General features: G+C 33.3%; 1 protein-coding gene across 3 annotated transcripts in view; it reads left to right on the top strand.

The window, feature by feature from the left end:
• The window catches only part of SDHAF3 (succinate dehydrogenase complex assembly factor 3), a 47,648-nt gene extending 30,075 nt beyond the window's left edge, over window positions 1-17,573 (top strand). For 2 of the 3 annotated variants that reach the window (XM_039878035.1, XM_039878034.1), the window contains exon 2: window positions 15,805-17,573. In XM_039878035.1, the coding sequence (XP_039733969.1) occupies window positions 15,805-16,008 (204 nt within the window). In that variant the 3' untranslated portion in view covers window positions 16,009-17,573. The remainder of the gene's footprint in view (window positions 1-15,804) is intronic. The other variant, XR_005656171.1, reaches the window with a different exon arrangement.
• Window positions 17,574-20,076: the final 2,503 nt, after the last annotated feature.

The following is a 20,076-nucleotide window of genomic DNA, read 5'->3' as shown; positions in this document are numbered from 1 at the left end:
AAAAGAATGGCTAAGACTGTATATGAAGCAGCAAATTTGTTTTATAAAGGAGAATTATTTTTCTTAAGCTTCTTTTACTACAGTATGGTATAACATTTATGAGAAATAAACCAGAGCTTACAGTTGGGCTTGAGACCTGCTGTGTAGGCAGCTGCATTATAAATGATCAAATATTTTCAGTTTTCATTTTGAGTTGTTTTAGGCATTGGCCATCATGGAAATGTGAACAGTTTTTCTTCATTTTGATTAAAGTGTAGAATTTTTACTTATAATGGTAAAATTATTTGCTATATGTAATATAATATGTACCTCTTCATTTCTTGGAAGTTTAGGCTCACATGTTTATGTCCATAAATTTCTCAAACTTCACGATGCTAAATATGATATATAAATTGTATATTGTAGAATATGTTAAGTTAATAATGAATTGTAGGTCTTATTTTCATTCTGAGATTATATTGAATACATTAAATTTCCATTTCAACATAATGAATAAAAATTTTATTGAGGAAAGTAACCCTCTTCCAAGCCCTCTATAGAATTTGAATGTTAATATTTTTATGTTTAAATATTTTTGAAATTTAAGATACACCAGAGTAGGATAAAATTATTTAAAATCTTGCAGACATTAATCTTTATAGTCACTTTAATTTTTTAAGGATACAAATTTTCATTTTCATTACTTTTTAAAATTTTTATTTTTTATTTATTATGGTGAAATTGATTAACAAAATTCATTAAGTTCCAAGTGTACAATTCAGCAGTAAGGTATATATACATTGCATTGTGTGTTCACTGCCCATAGTTAGATTTCTTTCTATCACCACATATTTGACCCCTTTTACCCCATCTACTTCCCCACTGCCCTCTGGTAACCACTAGTCTACTGTCCATGTCCATGAGTCTCTGTTTCTCATGTTCATTTGTTGCTTTTAGATTTATATCCCACATATAAGTGTTATGTGGTTTTCAACTTTTTCTGTCTGGCTTATTTCGCCATGATTATCTCAAGAACCATCCATGTTGCCACAAATGGCAGTGTTTCATCTCTTCTTATGGCTAATATTCTGTTTATATATACACCACATCTTTTTTATCTAGTCATCTATTGTAGGACACTTCATTTGCTTCCTTCTCCTGGCCACCATGAATAATGCTGCTATGAACATTGGTATACATATATCTTTTCGGATAAATGTTTTCAAGTCTTTGGGGTAAATACCTAGTAGAGGGATTGCTGGATCATATAGTAGATCAATTCGTAGTTTTTTGAGAAACTTCCATCTGTTTTCCATAGTGGTTGTACCAATTTGTAGACCCACCAGCAGTGTATGATGGTTCCTTTTTCTCTGCATCATCTTCAGCACTTATTACTTGTCCTGTTGATTACAACCATTATAACAGGTGTGAGATGGTATCTCATTGTGGTTTTGATTTGCATTTCTGTAATAGCTAGTGTGGTTGATCATTCTTTCATATGTTTTTTTGGCCATTTGTATATCCTCTAGGGAGAAGTGTCTGTTCAGATCCTCTGCCCATTTTTTAGTTGGATTGTTTGTTTTTTGTTATTGAGTTGTATGAGTACTTTGAATGTTTTGGATATTAGGCCCCTATTGGAGGCATCACTTGCAAACATAATTCCCATTTGGATGGTTGCCTCTAATTTAATACTGAGAATTTTTTAGAAACTAAAACTACCTACAAATTGTAATTACCACTGTTGAAATTTATTTTGCTTCTAAGCTCAGCTCCATTTAAGTATATTACTTTCTCCAACAGACATTCAGTTGATTTCAGTAATGTTCCGGGGTCTGTGTTAGCCTTTTATCTTTAGAATGGGAATTGATTTTTCCAAATATTTATTGGTGTGAAGTATTTAACATTATGATGTGACATTAAAAAATATTAATATTTTTATTTGAATCCTTTATTAAATCTTAAGCTTTCTTCCTGGGCTATTATAAAGTTGTTTAAATTTTAATTAAAAAATAATCCTTAGAGGCTTTGCTTTGGTTTATTAGCATTTATAGACATGTGCTGCATGTTCTGTGGCTTTATTTGGTTGTAAGAATTGAAAGATGAGTCAAAGCACTCAAAATAAGTGATATCATCAGTACACCCAGTTTTTTATTGTTAAAAAGATACTTTTATTTGGTGAAAAGGTCTTCAGGGCATTCCTTCCACACTATTTCTTTTCATTAAACACCTAAAACATTTAAAATTTATTATTAAACACTGATCAGTTCCTGGATATTAGAGGGCAGAATAAAGAGCAGTGTTTATGATAATTGGCCTCTTCTCCCCAGGTATTTACACTAAACAGAACTGCTTTTCTGCATGGGCTAGGCACTTACATATATGTTTGTTTGGAACCTGACAGGATGCAACCTTTGCAAAGGAAGGAGTTAGGAAAAGAGAATGTTTAACCATTATAGTAGTGGTTCTCAAATGTTAGGATACCATAAGAATCATCTGCAGAGCTTCTTAAACTATAGTTCCTAGATACTTGAAGTTTCTGATTCTCTAGATCTGGGATGAACCTGAGAATCTGCATATTTAACAAGTTCTCAGATGATGCCAATGCTGGCTCTTTTCTGTTTTAGAGATTTAAGACAGATAAGACTGACAGGAAAATCAGTAGGAAGACTTCATTTTAGGAAATGAGGGCAGATTGGAAATCTAAGAAGCAGTTAGGGAATAAAGTCTAATTCAGGAACACCTGCTCTACCTGCCAGACACATAATCATCAGACATTCTTTTAATTTTTTTCGAAGTTTTAAGTGTACATAGTTTCAAAAGTCAAGCAGTACCAAAACATAATAAAAAATATCCCTCCCCATCCCTCCCCATTCTTGCATTTTTGCTTCCTAGAGGCAATCTTTTAATTCTTAAGTCTTAATTCATATGATCAAACATTCAGCTGATAGGTCTTACACATACACAGAATGACTTTTTCGTATGTGCATAACCTTTAACAAAGCAAAATAAAATTTTAAGCATCTGGTTGAAGGACAAAAAAGGGAAAGTGTAAAAATTTCTAGTATGCAAATAAATAGAATTGAATAAATTGATTTACTATTTGTAAAGTATCATTGATATTAACTTAGTTTGCTGTCTAGGATTGTTGTTTTTTTAAAATGTGAATCTTAAAGTATAAAAATGTTTTATAGCTATAGTTTCAATCTTAGTCTCCCTATCTTCCCTATAAGGTTTTAGACTGATAAACAAGAAAAAAGAGGGCATTTTAGGCAGAGAGAATAGCTGGAGTAGAAGTCTAGAGGCAGGATAAAGCAGATACAGAGATATGGATCTAATGAGAAAGGAGATTTGTATTTACTTCATTCATTGATTGTTCATTGTCTATTGTGGGAATAAAACGTCTTTCCTGACAAGTAATAACTTTAGGTCTAGTGGCTGTGATATATAAATTTTAAAAAGTTGGTTGTATAATTGTGGAATAGGGGCTACCTATTAAATTTAAATTGAAAATAATTTTAGACTACTTGGGGTTGATTGATAGAATTTCAATTTGATCCAGCAGGAAATAGGACATCATTGTGGTTAATAACATAAGAGAATGACTGAATAATAACATCATTGTTTCTGAATGTATTGCAGCAAGGTAATAATTATCTGAAAACTAAACTAAAAGTGTGTCGATTCATCGTTCTTTTATAAAGCTATGACAGTTATGCTACTAGTTATCTTGATGATTTGTTAGAGTTATCACAGCGAATAACTAAGGGTGAAGTTTAGGAGTGAAACCAATCTACTAATTTGGGGATAGAGGACAAACTAACATAATTTTTTATAACTTGCTACATGCTGAAGCAACATATTATCATAAATAATTATAGAGTGAACTTAAACTATAGGAAAGATGGCAAAATAGATGTATTAGTGAACATAGTTTAAAAAGATGTATCATGGCTATGAAGAAACTCTAACAGAAAATAATAGCTTGGAGTTCTTTGATAAATAAAGTTCCTCACTTTTTGAAAGATGAAACTGTAGCTGGCTGAAAATCAAAGATTATTTCCATGAGAATCATCCTCTGAAAACAATGGTTTTTATTAAGCAGGCTTTCGAGTTACCATCACTTGAGAAAGTTTACACATATAGAAGATAGCTACATTTTATACTTTAAACAAACAAAAAGCTAAAGGAAATTGATGTGATAAATTACTACAGCTACTATCATTTCTAGTAATGCAGGTTTTACATGGATACAGAGGAAGGAAAAGAGAAAGGCATGGATAACCTTAGAACTGCTTTTAGGTTGAATTTTTAAGAGACTGGATTAAACTTCTGTTTATATTGTGGCAAAATAAATTTCTTGACTTTACATGAGGATATCTGAAAGAATTTTTTCTACTTTTGTTGCTTATTTGTTTTCATTTTGGTTACTATTTAGTATTCCATTAGTGTATTTTTAAAGTATTTTATTTGAAAAGTAATACTGGACTTTCAAGTATGGGATTAAGGTTACCTTGCTGCCTTTTTAACAATATTTTTTTATTAAAACATTGATCTTGGGGGAGATTTTGTAAAAGAGTGAGGAGAAATATAAAACACACCCTCAGATAATCATGTTTGTATTAATCTTTGCTGAGTACCTTCATTTTATGGGGATAAATCAAGGTCTGTATTCTGATGTTTAGATTACAAGGCCATCCATTAGAACTTGTCAAGTTCTGTTTTTGTGAAATGTAAGAGGTAATATACAGACTGCAGTGCTAAATTGGCAGTTTCCCTTGTGAAACAAAATTTGTCAGGTGAACTGAGAACATGGGTTTTGGTTGGCCAGCAGATTGTACATTACACATTTTATTCCCTTTCCTCTCCCTTTTTCTCTTCAGTAAATATATGTTAAAGCTTGGTAATGCTAGACTTTGAAGACATGTGAGTGTTTAGGCATGTTCCTTTGCCTGCAGGTCTTTGCCTTCAGAGTCTAACATAACACAATAGCATAAATAACCTGCCATAAAATGTGTGCTGTAAGAAATGTGTACAGAGTGCAGGGGAAGCACCAGAGGCAAACTTGCGGGCAGGGGTGCAGGTGTCATGGAGAAAAAAGTGACATTTGAGCTGAGTTTTGAAATCTTATGCCATGAAGTGAATAAGGACATTCGCCACAGAGGGAATAAAAGCCTGTGTTGATGCGTGAATGAGTGTGGAATTTATTATGCTAACTTATGGGTGGTTTGTAATGAGGCTGGTGACAGAAGCAGAGGCCGGATGTTGAAGGATCATGTAGAGTAGTAGAGATACGAGTCACTATCCTTGCAATTTGAAGAACTAAATGCATGTCGGAAAGTTATTTGTTCAGCATACTCAGAGCAATGTATGAGGTTTTTTATGACTAAACTTTTGTAGTGATGTACCTTTCTCTACTAACAGTCATGTTTCGAGGATCAAAATACTCCTTTAACTCATCCAGGCACTCTCTCACTTGAAATGCTTGTTAACATTTTACAACATTCTGTAATTTACGATGCCGAGGCCATTAAAGAGTGCATTGAGTATGGAATTACACTTTGGCTTTGTGTTTTCCTCATGCCTTTTACTTTCTTTTATTCTGTTGCTCTATAAACTGAATTTTGTTCCCTCTTCCTATTATTTCTTTTTAAATGTATGAATATTCATTTTTTATATGCTTAAGCATATAGTCTCCTTTGATGACTGAGTTATTTTTGCATTTTGGTTCAGTTATAGATATTTAGTTTCTGAGTAACTTTTGTACTATCGTGGTAATGATAATGCTACACTCTCTTACTTGGTTCATTAGAATAATGTTTAAATGCAGAAAATAACTTTTAAGACATAGTATATTTTAATTTTCTGTTAAAATTTGTTTTTCAGAAACAAAGTAGTATTTAACATAATAATAGCTTACATTGGATCATGGCACATGACCACAAATTGAAATGTAAAATTATTATCAATTTCATATGTGATTTTTAAAATATGTTATTTAATTTGACATTGTAACTCACTTGATCTTTTAATAGATTGCTTTGGAGAGTGTCTGAGAATCATAGACTGTTACAGAATATAAATTAGTAATTAGTTAGAAAATATACTGCTCTTGAAGATTTCTAAAAAGATTATATCAAAGTATAATTCAAATGCATCATGTTATTAACTTAGTTTGTATAATTATTTCTTTTTTTAAATATAGAATTATGCTGCATTATAGATGAACAGATCGTTAAAAAAAGTCCTCTGTTGGTAAATGCAAAAAATTAAGTTTTAGAAAAATGTATAGCATTTATTCAGCTTTTAATTTACCAAAGACATGTCTGTAAAGTGAAAAAGAGAGAAAAACTAATTATAAAAATGTATCAGTTTATTTCTTGAATGTTTTTGCGATATCCCCTTGCCCCCTTGTCTAAATGAGATAACTGGGAGAAAAATCTTATCAAACAGAAAAATCAAAGTATAGTGTTGAATTCTGTACATTACTGTAATTCTAAAAGTCAGCTTTCCCCCTATTTTCTTGTGAATTAAGCTGAAACTAGTTTTTTATGCTTAAAAATTTAATGCCAAAGTATTTGGTGAAACAAAGGATATTTAAAAATGCTTTTTGACTTTTGTCATAATAGTGTATCAGCTACATAAACTTTGTTTCCTTTGAATTATTAGATCAGTTGTATATGCATTCTTATCTCACTATACCCTTACCATTTTTAGCTATTATAGTTAATTTTATTTCCTTGCTAATTTCCTGGACCCTTCCCTGCAGCAGGCTTTGAGTAAGGAGAAGGTAAGGAGGGAGTTGGTTAGTTTTTTTTTTCTTTAAACATAACGGCTTTACTGTGGTATTATTGATGTACAAGTAATTGCCCATATTAATCAGATGAATTATATACTTGGATGAATTTTGACCTAAGTGTACACCCATGAAACCATCACTACTATTGCTAACAAAATATCCATCACTCTAAAATGTTTCATTGTGCCTCACTGTATTCTGTTCTCTTTATTGTACTCTTTCTTCCTCCCTGGGACCAGGGCAACATGAGTGTTTTTTGTCACTGTAGATCAGTGTACATTTTCTAGAATTTTATATAAACAGTATTTTACAGTAAGTACTTATTTTTTCTGGCTGCTTTCACTCAGCATAGTTATTTTTGGAATTCAGCAATGTTGTAGCTAAGTAGTAGTACATCATATGGGCATACCAAATTTGTTTATCCATTTACCTTATTGAACAATTTGTTTCCAGTCTTGGTTATTACAAAGCTTTCGTGAGCATATGTGTATTGGTCTTTATGTGGACTTATACTTTTATTCTCTTAGATATAAACCTAAGATTGAAATAGCTGGGTTATTTCTTTCATATTTTAAGAAAAACTATGTAACTGTTTTCTAGAGTTGTACCAATTTATGTTGTCACCAGCAGTGTTTGAGAATTTGATTGCTCTACGTTCTTGCCAAAACTTAGTATGGTTAGTCCCAGTATATATACTTAGTCCTTTTAATTTTAGCCATTCTAGTGGTTGTGTAGTTATAGCTCAATGTAGTTTTAATTTGTATTTCCTTAATAACCAGCGATGTGAGAATCTTTCCATGTGCATATTGTGATCCTTATATTTTTGGCAAAGTATCTGTTCAAATCCTTTGCCCAGTCTCCTTTTTTAAAATTTATTATTGAGTTTACCTCTTTATTATTGAGTTATAAGAATTCTTTATATACCTTAGGTAAAAGTCCTTTGTCAGATACTTGTATTACAAATATATTCACCCAGTTTGTGGCTTGCCTTTTCATTTTTCTAAGTATCCTTAGAAAAGTAGTTTCTTAAATTTTTATTAAATCCAGTTTATCAATTTTTTCGTACATGAATTGTTTTCAGTGTTATACATATAAGAATTTTTGCATGACAAGTTCACAAAAATGTTTACCTGTTTTTTTTTCTGGAAGTTTTATAATTTTTTAACATTTGGGTATATGATCTATTTTGAGTTAATTTTTGTATATAGTGTGAGATATGAATTGAGTTTTACTTTTTTGCATGTGAATGTGAAGTTATTCCACCACATTTCGTTGAAAAGATGTTTTTTCATTAAATTGCTTTTGTACCTTTATAAATAATCATTTGGCTGTGGGGCTGTTTCTGGGTTTTCTGTTCTGTTATTCTGTGTGTCTGTTTTTGCCAATCCCATACTATCTGGATTATTGTAGCTTTATAGTAAACTTTGAAATCAGGTAGTGTAAATCCGTCTTTATTCTTCTTTCTCAAAACTGTTTTGAATATTCTAGTTCCATTGATTTTTTATATGTTTAGAATCAACATGTCAGTTTTCACAAAAACCCTGTTGGAATTTTGATTGCGATTGCATTGAATCTGTGAATCTGGGTATATGTCACCATTTAAGTTACTTTTGGGGTGTGTGTGTGTGATATTGCTATTTTGGTACTAATTTTACTGAGCGCCCTTACTAATTCTAATGTTTTTAGTCAATCTTTAAATTTTCTTGTTATATATATTATATGCAGATCATTTTGCCTCTTTTCGAATAGTTTTTTCCTCATTTTTTCACATCTTACTGAGTTGGCCATACATTTCTTTTCACATTTGGATGTATGTTTTCTCCCAAAGAGAAATCATAAAGACCTTATTTTTCTTTCGCAGATTTTATTTTTGTTAAATCCTTTTAGCGGTTAGATAATTGACAACTAGAGTAAGCATTTAATGAAATAAAAGTGAAAAATCAGAAAGAAGAGTGGCTCTTCTGTGAGGCAAGTTGGAATCTTCCTTTTAAAAATGGAGATTTCTGGTTATAGTATTGTTTTCTTAAGTGTGTGCTTTGAGATCTTTTATAATACTGCTTCCCTAACCAAGAACCTTCCATGCTGTCCTATGTTCTTGTTTTTAGACTTTTTTTTTTTTGGCCCTGCTATAAGTAGCAACTAACATCTCTTTAGCTCATCCCTGGAGTCACAGGTGAGTCCCGAGTCTGGTTCACTGCCTTGGGCAGACAAACTGGGGAACTTGATTCCAGAGAGGCCCAGCTTCATGACCACCTGAGACATAGTTATTATCGGTGACACTAGTGCTACTTTCTCTTCTTGTTTTTCTGTGAATCAGTGTGAAGCATTATAAGTTTGGGGGTTAGGAAATACCACAGGTTATTGATAATTTTTTTGTGCTATAAAAAATGGATAATCATTAATGATTTGAAAACCATAAAATTTGGACAGAGAGAGCCAAGAAATCAAAGTTATTACCAACATAATCTTTTTTTTCTGTATTAATGACTTGGGCAGCTGTGTTTCAAATCCCTTAGGTGTCTTTGAATTTAGTTATTGTAATTCAGGTAACTTTAAGGTTTCTTATAGAGGGGGCGGGTATTTTCGTGTTTGTTCCTCAAGGAGGCATGGCATTTTTAATCAGTTCTCTAGGGAATACTTGACTAAATACTCGAAACTTAAATTTGTTGGTTCAATATTGCTAATCCTACAATAATTTAATAATGACTTTTTCCTTCTAGTAGTTGTCCTTCTCTTTGGGGAGTTTATATCGAAGGAGTACAAATAATTTGCCAAAAATCTGAAAAATTACTGTCATTTTAGCCTTCCAGGAAATTATGGGCTTGGCAGTACCATATATGCCTATCTCGTTGAGGGAATTTAATGTAATTTCTGTAGTTCAAAAGAATATAGGCTTCTTAAATCATTTGGTTTCACTTTTAAAGGGAGGCCTATGATAAATGCTTTTGTAAATATGAATACCTTTTTTGTGAAACAGTTTTTATAGTTTGACAGTTTAGATTTTCATATATCATGATTTCTTACAGAACCAAATATGTTTCTACTTTTGGGTTATTTAGTTGCAATATTGTTTTAAAGACTAAAGAAGGTAAAATAATAGATTTGTTATTAAACAAAGTAACGAGAATTTACATTTTCTTTTGTTAATCTCTATGGCCAATTAATTACAATAGGTAAGTTGATTTGGACTCTACTGATAGGGCAGATCATGAAAATCCAGACCTATAACTTTCTCCATTTCAAAATTTCCCCTGTAAGCCTCCTTATTCTTGCTTTCTCTTCCATTTAGTTACTTAAATATTAAACATTTATTATGAGATAAAAACAGTGCAGAGGTGAGATATTCAGAACAAAATAGGAAAGACTGCCCCCAAAACTTTTATCGGCATCCTTTCAGCTTCTCTGCGTGTGTGTGTGTGTGCATATTTTGTACATATTTTAAAAATGTGTACAAGTGGCATTGTATTTATATAATCTGCAAGTTGCTTTTTTCACCTGCTTTGGGGAGCCTTTTTATGTCACTACATATTTGACTTTTTTCTTTTTAACTGTTGCATACTATTTTATAGTGTAGGTGTACCATAGTTAATTTGACCAATCCTTTTCTTTCTATATATATGTATTTAAGATATGAATAGCTTCAGGAGCTTTTCTGTTCTGATATTCCTGTTACTCATATTTAGGGTCTCAACTTTCTGAAATCCATAGATTTTCTTGACTCTTAGCTTTCTACGACTCTGTTACTATCACGTTCAAATCCTATTCTCTTCTCCTTGCCAATTCTGTTCTTGTTGCTGTTAAACTATGAACCAGATTTGTTTATAAGAACCAATCAGTCTTAACCATACAAGCCAGGTATGTAAGGAATTTTATTTCACTCTGATGCTAGCCTGTGGTGCAGGTAGCACAAACTCAGTGATTCACTCCATAAATACAAATGGTAATTTAATGTTTCATGAAGTAAATTTTACCAGGTTCACAAGCATGTGCTAAAGTATCAATATAAAATCCTGTTCTTTTGGTGAGGAAATTGTGAAACTTGTTTAACAATGTGTAGGTGCCCGATGTTGGCTGCATAAATACTTATAAACGTCATTTCTTCCTACTGGATTGATCTCTATCTTATATAATGACACCCTTTATCTCTTATTAGTCTTTGTCTTAGAGTCTGTTTTATTTGATGTAAGTATAACTACTCCAGCTTTCTTTTGGTTTCCGTTTGAATGGAATATCTTTTTTTATCCCTTTACTTTCATGTGTGTTCTTAAAGCTGAAGTGAGTCTCTTGAAGGCAGCGTGTAGTTGGGAGGTTGTTTTTTAATGCATTCATTGTGTCTTCTAACTCAAGAATTTAGTTGATTTAAAGTAATTATTGATAGATATGGACTTACTATTGCCATCTTAATTGTTTTGTTTTTTAATTAGTTCCTTTCTTTGCTCACTTCCTTTGTAATTTGATGATTTTCTGTAGTGGTATGTTTAGATTCCCTTCTCTTCTTTCGTGACTCTATTATGGGTTTTTGTTTTGTGGTTACCATGAAGCTTATAGAAAATGTTTATTTCAGTCTATTTTAAGCCGATAACAGCCCAACACTGAACACATACTGAAGCTCTGCAACTTTATAAATACCCCATGTTTTGATTTTGATTTCACAATTACACCTTTTACCTTGTGTATCCCTTAACAAATTTTAATACTTTCACATTTTAACCTTCATGCTAGATTTATAAGTGATTTACTCACCACCTTTACATTAGAGTATCCTAAATTTAACTATTTACCTTTATCAGTAAGATTTGTACTTTCATATGTTTTTCTGTTACTAATTCATATCCTTATGTTTCAGCGTGAAGTCCCATTAACATTTCTTGTAAGGCTGGTCTAGTAGTGGTGAACTTCAATTTTTGCTTGTCTGGAAACCTTTATCTCTCTCCTTCAATTCTGAAGGACAGCTTAGCCAGGTAGAGTATTTTTAGTTGGTAAATTTTTTTTTACACTGAGTATATTGTGCTATTCCTCTCTCGCCTATAAAGTTGCTGCTGAAAAATCTGTAGTTTTATGGGCATTCCCTTGTATATAACAAGTTTTTTCTCTTGTTGTTTTTAAGATTCTCTCCTTGTCTTTAACTTTTGACATGTTAATTATAATGCATCTGTGTCTCCTTGGATTTATCTTATTTGTAACTCTCTGGACTTCCTAGATCTGCATGTCTGTTTTCTTCCCCATGTTAGGGACGTTTTCAGCCATTATTTCTTCATATAAATTTTCTCCCCCTTATGTCTCTCTTCGGCTTCTGGGACCCCTGTTATGCACATAGTGATCTGCACGATGTTGTCCTGTTAGTCCATTAAGCGATCTTCACTCTTCTTCCTTTTTGCTCTTCTGATTGGATGAATTTCACTGTACTGTCTTTGAGTTTGCTGATCCTTCTGTCTGCTGTTGACCCCTCTGTGTTATTCAGTTTAGTTTTTGTGTTTTTTCAGTGTGTGGCATTTTCTTATATTTTCTCTCCGTTGAAATTCTCATTTTGTTCATGAATCGTTCTCCTGACCTTAGTGAGCATCTTTATGATAATTATTTTGAACTCTATCAGGTGAATGACTGATCTCCATTCCATTAAGGTTTTTCTTGGGATTTATCTTGTTTTTGTTTGTAATGTATTGCTGTTTTTCATTTTCTTTGATTCCTTTTGTTGGTTTTATGTACTAATCAGTTACTTCTTCCATTATTGAAGGAGTGGCCTTGTGTAGGTGATGAACCTTATCATTCAACCCTGTCATAAAATTGTTTCTCTCAAATCTTTGTCTAAGCAGCCTTTTTTGTCTTAGTGACTTCCAGTAGTGGAGGGTGTGCAAGACATATCAGTATCCCAAAGTAGAGGATCTTAGTACCTAGATGCAGGCTGATTGGAACCAGGACCCTCACGCAGCAGTCTTTGAAGTATACAAATATCTCTTGTCAGAGAAAGATAGGGGAAACAGGCATTTCTGTCTACTCCCTCTGTACTAAGTCCTGGTGTGATAGCCAGTTAAGAACTATTTCCTTTTTTGCTACTATCCTGTTGAACCTGTGAACACAAGCCGACTGGTTACTAGAGCCAAGCATACCCAGAGATGTGTCCTCATGGCAGCAGCTACAAAAGGCATGGCACCAGACGTGCACAAGCTTCATGCACAGAGACACTGGTGACCTGTGGTGGGGCCGTGAGAGAGTGCCAGGATGGCAGTTGCCAGCCTCTCTGGTCTCTGCATTGCAGTTAGCCCCTGGATCTGTGTTAAATTAGAAGCCTGCTCCTCAAGCTGTAGCTTTTAAGAGCTGCAAATGGGTCACTTTTCATAGAATTAAAAGGTGTTTCAGTCTGCTATCTATCTGTTCTGGGCCCTGGGGGAATAGCCACAGTGAATTCATACAAACCTGTTAAAAACTATTTCTTACTTCACTATATCCTTGTGGGTCTCATGGATGCAAGCCCTGCTGGCTTTAAGAGTTAGATGTTTTGGGGCTTTCTCTCTCAGGGAGAAGTCGGGAGCTGTGAGTTCCTTCTGGTTGTATGTTGCCAGGTTGGGGTTTATGGCAAGACTCTCAATTTTTCTTACCTGTTTTGATGGCAGTTGTTTTTTTTTTTTTTCTCATTTGCCCAATATGTAGGAGTTACTCAGCTAGTTTCTAGATTTCTTTCAGAGGGAATTGTTCCATATGTAGTTGTAGATTCAGTGTGTCTGTGGGAAGAGGGGAGCTCAGTCGCCTCCTATGTTGCCATCTTGAACTGGAATCTTCTCACACTTCTGTGTGAAATGTATTTCTAGTTTCCTCAAGAAACAAAAGAGTTTATGAGAAGCATTAGATTGTTACCGTAAATATTTCATATTATACCCTAATGAAATATTCTGAAATTATACATAAATTTATAAGTGTAAAATTATGTAAATTTTAAAAATATAAGAAAAATGAAATGTTGTAAAAGGCTTATGTATACACTACCCACATTTAACAGTCTTTTAAAAAGTAAGTAAAATGGTAAAAATACAGCTAAAACCTTATCCAAGTCTTTCTTCCCTTCCTTGTCCTTAGAAGTAATTAGTATCCTGATTTTGGTAGGTGTATTTCCGTGCTTATTTTTATATATTTGGCATGTATTTACATATTTATATTTGTAAATAATAAATATATATTTTCTATTTTTAAATCTATACTACAAATGTTCATACTGTTTATAAATTTCTTGAGATTTTCCCTTTATTGGCCTTTTTCAATAATTTTACTGATATGCCTCGGCATGGCCTCATTTTGTATTTATCTTGCTTGGAGCTTGCTAAGCTTTTTGAACATGTACTTTTATTTTTTAGATACTCAGTTTTCAAATTTTTTTTCTGCCTCATTCTCTTCTGGGATTTTATTAAAACCAATGGTAGACGTTTTGACATTGTACCGCAAATCATTGTTTTAAGTTCAGTTTTAATAGTTTTTCAGATTGGATAATTTTTAATTATCTGATAATTTTTTTAAAAATTATTATTTATGCCTACAGCAGGTGGTCTTCCTAGGTGGTCTTCCATCCAAGTACTAACCAGGCCCGACTCTGTTAGCTTACGAGATCAAATATTGGGCTTGTTCAGGGTGGCATGGCCGTAGACCATGGACCGTGGCTCCACTGGGGTGCAAACCCAGGACCTTCTGCATGTAAAGCAGATGTGCTAACTGCTACACTATGGAACCATGTCCTTATTGAACCTGTCTTCTTTTAACTTTAATAGGCTATTAAGCCCATTCGGTGAATTTTGTTTTAAATTCTGGATATTGAATTTTAGAGTTCTAGAGCCTGCATTTGATTCTTAGAGTTTCTCAGGTGAGATTTTTCATCTATGCATTCATTATGACCATATTTTCTTTTACATATTTATAGTAGCAGCTTTAAAATCTTTAAGGCAATAGTTCTTAGCCTGGCACAATTTTGCCTGCTAGGGAACATTTGGCAATGTTTGGAGACATTTTTGATTAGCAATACTGAGTGGGGGTGGGTTGCTACTGGCATCTAGTGGCTAGAGAGACCAGAGATGCTGCTAAACATCCTACAGTGCACCCCACTACAAAGTATTATCTAAATTGTCTGATTTGTTAACAGTGGCAAGGTTTAAGAAACCTTGCCCTGTGGCATATACTTAGAAGTGAGATTGATAAAACTTAGGGTGTGTGCAGTTTTTTTACTGTTATTATATGGAATGGATATCTGTAAAATAAGAATATTTCCAGCACAGGTAAAGGTTTGAAATGTCTGGAATTAAAGTTTCCAGCAGTTGTAAGCAATTTATCTTAAACCACAGATGAAGTAGCAGAATTATGTAGAGTTAATGAATTCATTCACTTACCCACAAACTGAAATACAGTGGTACTTCCTGCCCGATTAAAAGATTTTTAGAGTCAGAGTCAAGTTGCTTCAAAAAAGTATCACTTGTGCAAAAGAATGGAAGTTGGAATATTAAGCTGAAGATGCTGATTGAGAGAAAAATCACAGCATGAAAAATGTAATATTTTTTCCTGACAAGGATGGTTTTTAAATGTTGAAGGTTCAAAGGTTTGAAAAGTATTTTTTCTCTAGTGTGATCCAAATTAGTTTTTAAATTGAAGATGGGGGATGAACTTAGTCAACTTTGAGACCCACTGTAAGACCCTTTTTAAAAATCCAATGAAAGTGATGGCCTCAGAACAGTGTGCATGTCCATACGATTTGCATGTGATTTTTGCGTGGTTTACACATGTTCCTAAAGCCTCTCCAAGGACCACTTTCACCCCTGCTTTCCAGTTTAAGAACTTTGCTAAAAGTCTATTAATCTCTTAAAATGCTACAAATATTTGAAATGATCACTGACTAGTAAAGACACAGCTATAGAATGTTTTGTATCTTTTTCACTAAAGGCAGAAGACTCAGTGATGGAGAAAAATAAATGATGTGGAATTAGAATCTTTTAAGTCTGCCGACATTAAATAAGTACAGATCTTAATTTTATATCTATAACTTTTCTTTTTCCTAGGTTTATGCAGCAGTGCTCTGGCAACAAGCTAATGAAAATAGACAAAACTCGACTGAAAAAGCATGTTTTGGAACTGCCCTACCAGCAGAAAGACTTGATGACTTCCGTGATGAACAAATTGGACAGCTGCAGGAGCTGATGCAAGAAGCCACGAAACCTAATCGGCAATTTAGTATCACTGAGTCTAGAAAACCAAAATTTTAGTCTGTACGATAGAGCTTAACAAAGCATTTAAAGTCCAGAGCCCCTTGTTTTAACTATTGTTGGTTTTTGAAATTTAATTCTTCAGCTTTAGAATGCCTGGTGTTAATGAAATATATATCAGGATCACTAGTCGATGGAACTTTACATTACCGAAGTAATAGTACTTAATGGAAGGGATTTGATTTTTGGATTAAACAAGGAAGAATGGCTCTAATATAGACAAACTTGTGGAATTTTGCCAGAACCTTTTTTAATATATAAATGTTTTTAATGCTGTACTTGTTCAAGCATTAGCCTCACAGTTTTAGCTTCATCAGATAAATATATCATGTGATAGATGTGAAATTTCAACAAGGTTATTTAAATACATTGTTATACTGAAAGTTTCATTTCTACAGCGTTAATAACAAATGGCCCCTTATATGGTCTGTAGTTAAATAATTTGTGGTTATCTTGAGAGTCTCATTTATTGCTTAATGGTTAGGGAGATAAAAACACTCAAATTTTTCTTAAGTTGATTTCTAAAGTGGAAAAATTAAATGGTAATCCCATTCGCATCCCAAAATGTTTATGAATTTAAAAATATATTACTAAAACAACTTGTATTTTTAGTTGTGGATATTTACTCTGAGATCTCTGAAGTGATCATTTTTCAGGAATACGTTGCATTTATATCAGATTTTTTTCTCCCAGTTTTATTGAGAAATAATTGACACATATTACTGTAGAAGCTTAAGGTGTACAGCATGATAGGTCAGCTCTTTAAAAATTGATTTGTATTTGCTCCTGTGAGGCTTAATAGTATTAACTATTCTTAACCGCTTTTCTACCCACTCTTGCTTGTTTTGTATACTGCCCAACTCTCCTTTAGGCTATAACTTTTTTCTGGTTTTTCAGAGTTCTTACTTTGCACATCAAATATTAGCTATACTCTTAAATCTATAACACCAACCTAAATCTTATTTCAGAACTTCAGAATTCTGAAATTCTATTTGGCATTTCTGACACACTTAAAATAAAACTTACTCTTCCTCTTCAATGAGTGAACGATATTAACATATACCCCGTTCACCAGTTAAGAATTCTGTAATTCAGCCTAAATGTCATTTCTTAAGAGGTGTCTTTCTCAGTATTCAGCAATTCTGACAATTCCACGTGGTTGATTGCAAAAATGTCGTTCTCTACTGTTTGTGGTACCCCTGCCCTTTGCAATGTGACTTTGCAGGTCCTCCCATCAAGAATTCCGTCTATTTTCCAATTCTTCAAACCTGGACTGGCCTTGATTCTCTCAAAAGAATGTGGGTAGTAACATGTAAACTTGGAGTCTAAGCCTCAGCACCTTGTACACTTTCCCCTGTGCTATTGGAAACCAAGCCAGCTGCATATGAAAAAGCTCAGACCGGCCAACCAAAGGATGAGAGATCATATGGAGATATGGAGCAGAAGTAAACTAGCCTAGCTGAAGCCATCTAGACCAGCCAGCTCTCAGCCAACTGCAGATAAACGAATGACCCCAGCCTAAACTGCCAATCATAAACTAAATAAATGGCAGTTCTCTTAATTAACTAAGTTTCGTTGTGGTTTGTTACACAGTTAAAGCTGATACACACTACTGCTTTACTATCTCATGATGATTCCTTTGCTTATTTGATACTTTACATTTTTTTTTTTTTTCTGTAGTGTCTTCCTATTATATGTCTTCGACAGACTCCTTAATACATTATGGCTGCAAACATCACCTTACTGATATGTAAGTGATCATAACATTTTCCTGCTGGAAATTTGGAGTGGGGGATATGTTTGGATTATACAGTTATAGTGAGAGCACAATTAGCATTTTAATTTTAGCATTATGGGTGGGGAGTGTTTGAGGGGAATCTGATACAACTGTTGGAAACAAATTGGCCATATGTATTAAGAACTTTAAATATAACTTTTTGGGTCCATTCTATTCTAGGATTCTTTCCTAAGGGGGGGAAAAATCAGAAATGTAGACAGTTTTTCATATATACATGTTATCAGAATTGGTTTTTAAGACTAAAAATTTTAGAATAACAGAATTTCCCCAAATTCTAGAAAAGTTAAGTGAGTTGTGATAACATATAACTAAACAATTTAAATTTACGTTTACAAAGTTTTTAATAACATGGGAAATTTGCTGACATTGATAAGCAAGAAAAGGATGCTACAAAATATAAATTTTCACAAAAATGTTAGATTTCTTTTTCAGTAATGTGGCAGACTATGTTACCCTGAGCAGTTCTCATGCTGAAAACTAAAACGTTTAAGTAGAATATAAAATCATTTTTGAGAAGTATCTAGGAATTGGCAGTATCCTAAGAGATTAATTTACAAGGCCAATATCTAAGTGAAACTGCCTGAGAGTGCATTTTAGTTTTGGTTTTGACTGTCCTTCGGAACACAGTAGTCAGAAGACAAAGCAGAGTCCATCTGAGGTGGCGAAAGCCAGCCCCTAAGGACTGCGCTGCTAGGGTAAGAGAGAGCCAAGAGCAAACTTGCAGTATTTGTGCAAGGTTGCAGGCCACCCCAAATGCAAGTCATCTGAGTACTGGAACTTATTAATTTAGTGGCCCCAGAGGAGTGCCTGGCAGATGTAAAGAAATCTTTGGAGGAAGCTAGTACTTTTCCTAGGAAGTGAATGCCTAAAGTTTAAACAAACTGTACAAGGAAGACTAGCACCATGAATGAAAGGCAGCAAAGGCCACCAGAAAACAACTTTGGAATTAGCACATGCATAATATAAAACATATAAATATGTTGCAAAAAAGTCAAATTTAAAAATGCAAGAAACAAAGCATTATGAAAACTGACTTAGCATATTTGAAAAAGAACCAAATAGAAGTCTTAGAAAATGGAAAATAGAATAAATCAATGCGCAGGTTTAACAGAAGATCAGATGGGCCTGAAAGAGAATTAATGCCTGCAAAATAGGATGGAAGAAATTACCCAGAATGTATGTAGCACAGAAAAGGAGCTTGAAAATATGAATGAGTGGGGGATAAAGCAATGAGTCTAATGTATAGCTAATAATAGTTTCAAATAGATAATGAGGAAGAAGCAATATTTGAAGAATTGCTGAGAATTTTCAAATCGATGAAAGATAGAAGTCTACAAATTTATCCCAAACAGGATAAATATGAAATCCTCACTTAGATAAATCACAGTGAAACAGTAGAATGCTAAAGACAACTTATAAAAGCAGCCAAAACAAAAGTCACATAACCTTCAAAGCAACATCAATGAGACCTTTCTTTAGCTGACTTTTCAACAGCAATTATGGAAGCCAGAAACCAGTTGTATGACCATCTCTAATGTGTGAGAGAAAAATAATTTCCAACTTAAAATTGTATACTCACCAAATATATTTCAAGAGTGATAGGAGTAAAGACAGTTTCTGATAACAAAACATGAGCAAGGTTGCCACCTGCAGGTTCTTACTAAAGGAAATTCTAAAGGATGCGCTGGCTATAGTAGGAAGTTGATGAAAACGGAACAAAGGATCAAAATGCTTGTAAAAATTAATCTAAAGGAACATTTACCATATAGAATGATAATGTTTCATGGTATTAAATAAAGGAGGGATTTAAAAATACACAAGAATAAGGATATAAGTTGGTAGAGTATTGCATGGAGTAAGTGCTGTAAGTGTGGATGGTCTGGGAAGAGAATGAAGATACTGATTAAGTATAAATGTGATTTCTAGTGTATAACTCATTTCTAGATATTCGCTAAAATGGTAGTTATATAGAAATGAGTCTGTAACTTCCAAGCTAGTAGAAGGGAAAAATGAAATAGGAAAAAAAAATCATTATAATGAAAGTAAAGGGAAAAAGAAACAAAGAAGGAGAAGGATAAGTAGAAAAAATTGAGATAATAGATATAATCCAAATATATCAAATTAAATTTATCGTAAATGAACCAAGTTATCCAGTTAAAGGCGGATTGTTAAATGTTGAAAATGAAAGGAGTTACGTGCTGTTATAAGAGATCACACCTAAAGCATAAAATACAGAAAGTTTAGAAGTAAAATGATGCCAAAAGTTATAC

The sequence above is a fragment of the Pteropus medius genome, unplaced genomic scaffold (genome assembly GCF_902729225.1).
Source record: "Pteropus medius unplaced genomic scaffold, Ma_sr-lr_union100, whole genome shotgun sequence".
Classification (NCBI taxonomy): Eukaryota; Metazoa; Chordata; class Mammalia; order Chiroptera; family Pteropodidae; genus Pteropus; species Pteropus medius.
This window is presented reverse-complemented; position numbering and strand designations above follow the sequence as displayed.